This window comes from Lactuca saligna, chromosome 4 (genome assembly GCF_052625555.1).
Source record: "Lactuca saligna cultivar CGN05327 chromosome 4, ASM5262555v1, whole genome shotgun sequence".
Lineage (NCBI taxonomy): Eukaryota > Viridiplantae > Streptophyta > Magnoliopsida > Asterales > Asteraceae > Lactuca > Lactuca saligna.
In genome coordinates, this window is record NC_136420.1 from 91,533,041 (window position 1) to 91,535,109 (window position 2,069).

The 2,069-nt window shown below is 36.5% G+C and overlaps 1 protein-coding gene across 1 annotated transcript; it reads left to right on the forward strand.

Annotated features, from left to right (window-relative positions):
* The first annotated feature begins 611 nt into the window (after positions 1–611).
* LOC145039895 (uncharacterized) lies at positions 612–1,457 on the forward strand. The gene has a single exon (XM_078987896.1). The coding sequence runs from the start codon at positions 612–614 to the stop codon at positions 1,455–1,457; it is 846 nt and encodes a 281-aa protein (XP_078844022.1).
* Positions 1,458–2,069: the final 612 nt, after the last annotated feature.

The following is a 2,069-nucleotide window of genomic DNA, read 5'->3' on the forward strand; positions in this document are numbered from 1 at the left end:
TGTAAAGTTGGTTCAAACTCATATTAGTTTAAAAGATAAACAATTTGGCTTGCTTGTTATTGCTAATTGAACACGTTCATATATTGAAGAATAAATGATATTTTTTTTAATCTTTGTTTTATTTATGTTTGAAGGACCTTTTTTTTTTTTTCTTTTCGCCCCGGATCTCACATACGTTTGGACCTGCTCTAGTGTCTCCCAACTCAACCATCCGCCAAAGGTTGTTTATTCATGTTATCACTCGTGCATTGGGTATATATGAATATTTATACAATGCCACTTGTGACTTGTATTAGAGTATTATATTTAAATTAATTCAGCAAATCAAAACTCAGATCATGCAATGAAATAAACAATTTAATTTCATTCGTGTTGTAAATTGTAATATTAATTAAGGCATGAGAAGGCTGGAGTATAGGGATTAGTATAATGAAAAGTGAGCTGTATTTGTGGAAGGACGGGAGACAATGCATACGTGGCCACGTAATCAAACGTAATTCATGATCACATTAATATTGACCACCAAACTCCAGCTATTTATTCCATGTTTGTAACCAGATGAAAGACAAAAAACTGAAATCTTATTCTCAGCTTTTAGTTCTTAGAAACAAATGGCTTCTACTTCTTCAAACATAAAACCCCATAGTCATGTCAGGTCCATCAGCTTACCATCTACATCAGACCAGCAATCCGTATTTGATGAGTTGTACAGATTTCAAGGTTCTCAAGAACCCACCTCATCTTGCTCATCATCATCTTTCGTAAGCGATAAACTAAATCGTCTGAATGATATGTATGAATCCATCCAGCCATTCCTTTCATTGCCATCAACCAAACAATCTTTAGTCCAAGGGTCCCTCAAAGAACAGCTAAACAAGTTTTTGGATGAACATATTGGGCTTTTGGATCTGTGTACCATCACCAAGGATGCCTTGTTGATATCACTGGATTATGCCAAGGAACTCCAGTCGGTGATTCGACGCCAGAAAGGAAATGATCACGGGCTGACATCCTCATTTGAGGCCTATCTATCGCACAGGAGAAAAGTGAAGAAGACCGTTTGTAAAACATTGTCAGGTTTGCAGAAGCATTGGTCCTCTTCGGTCAAGGAAGGCCAGAGAACAAAATCAAACATCAATATGTTGAATAAAATGAGACTAAACACAATGGAAGTGTTTGAGTCGTTGTTGACATTCCTTCATCGATCAAACACACAATCAAAAGCCAAAAGGCTGGTCTTTGGTGATGAAGATGATGGGCGGAGAGCGTGCACATGTGATCAAACACTAGAAGAAACTGAAGTTAAGAAGTTGGATCATGAGCTACATGCCCTCATCACCTACAAGAAAACAAAATCAGATAGCTTAGTTTTACACCATATACATGAAGGGTTAGCAGAAATGGAATTCAGCCTCCTAGATCTCAGTGAACAAGTAGACGCCTTTTCAGACACTTGATCAAAACAAGAGTGTCAATTCTAAATATCCTTAATTGTTAGAAAAAAATTGATAACTCCACTATTTAATGATGTACACAGTGTTCTACAAGGCGCGCCATGGCGTGAGGCGTGACTTCGCCGTTAAGAAAAGCTTCATAACGTTGTTGTTAGGTGTGACGTCTGGCAGGACATGATAAGCGCACCATGGCGCGTAATGGCGTGTGTTTTTTCGTTTGAGACACAATTTTTTGCTCTTTGTTAAGTCTTTTCAAATATGAGATACAAGTATTATGGTTTTTGTTAACTTTTTGTTATTAGTTATTGATCTAACACTTCTAAAAATTAGTTATATTGAATATAAATTTATATTTATATGGTAATATAATTTTAAATTAATACAAAATCACCGTCTTACATCACGCCTTGAAAAACGCCATGGCCTGCCATGGCTCGTTAAGTTTGAGGCGTGACCTTGCCGCCACGCCACGCCTCACACCATTTCGAACCTTGGATGTACATGATGTTTAAATAATTAGAATTTTGTTACGATTGAATCACTTTTTAACAGATGGACATCAGTTATGAAGAACTCCATTATTAATTTGATATTTCTCTGATAGAAAATTGAATG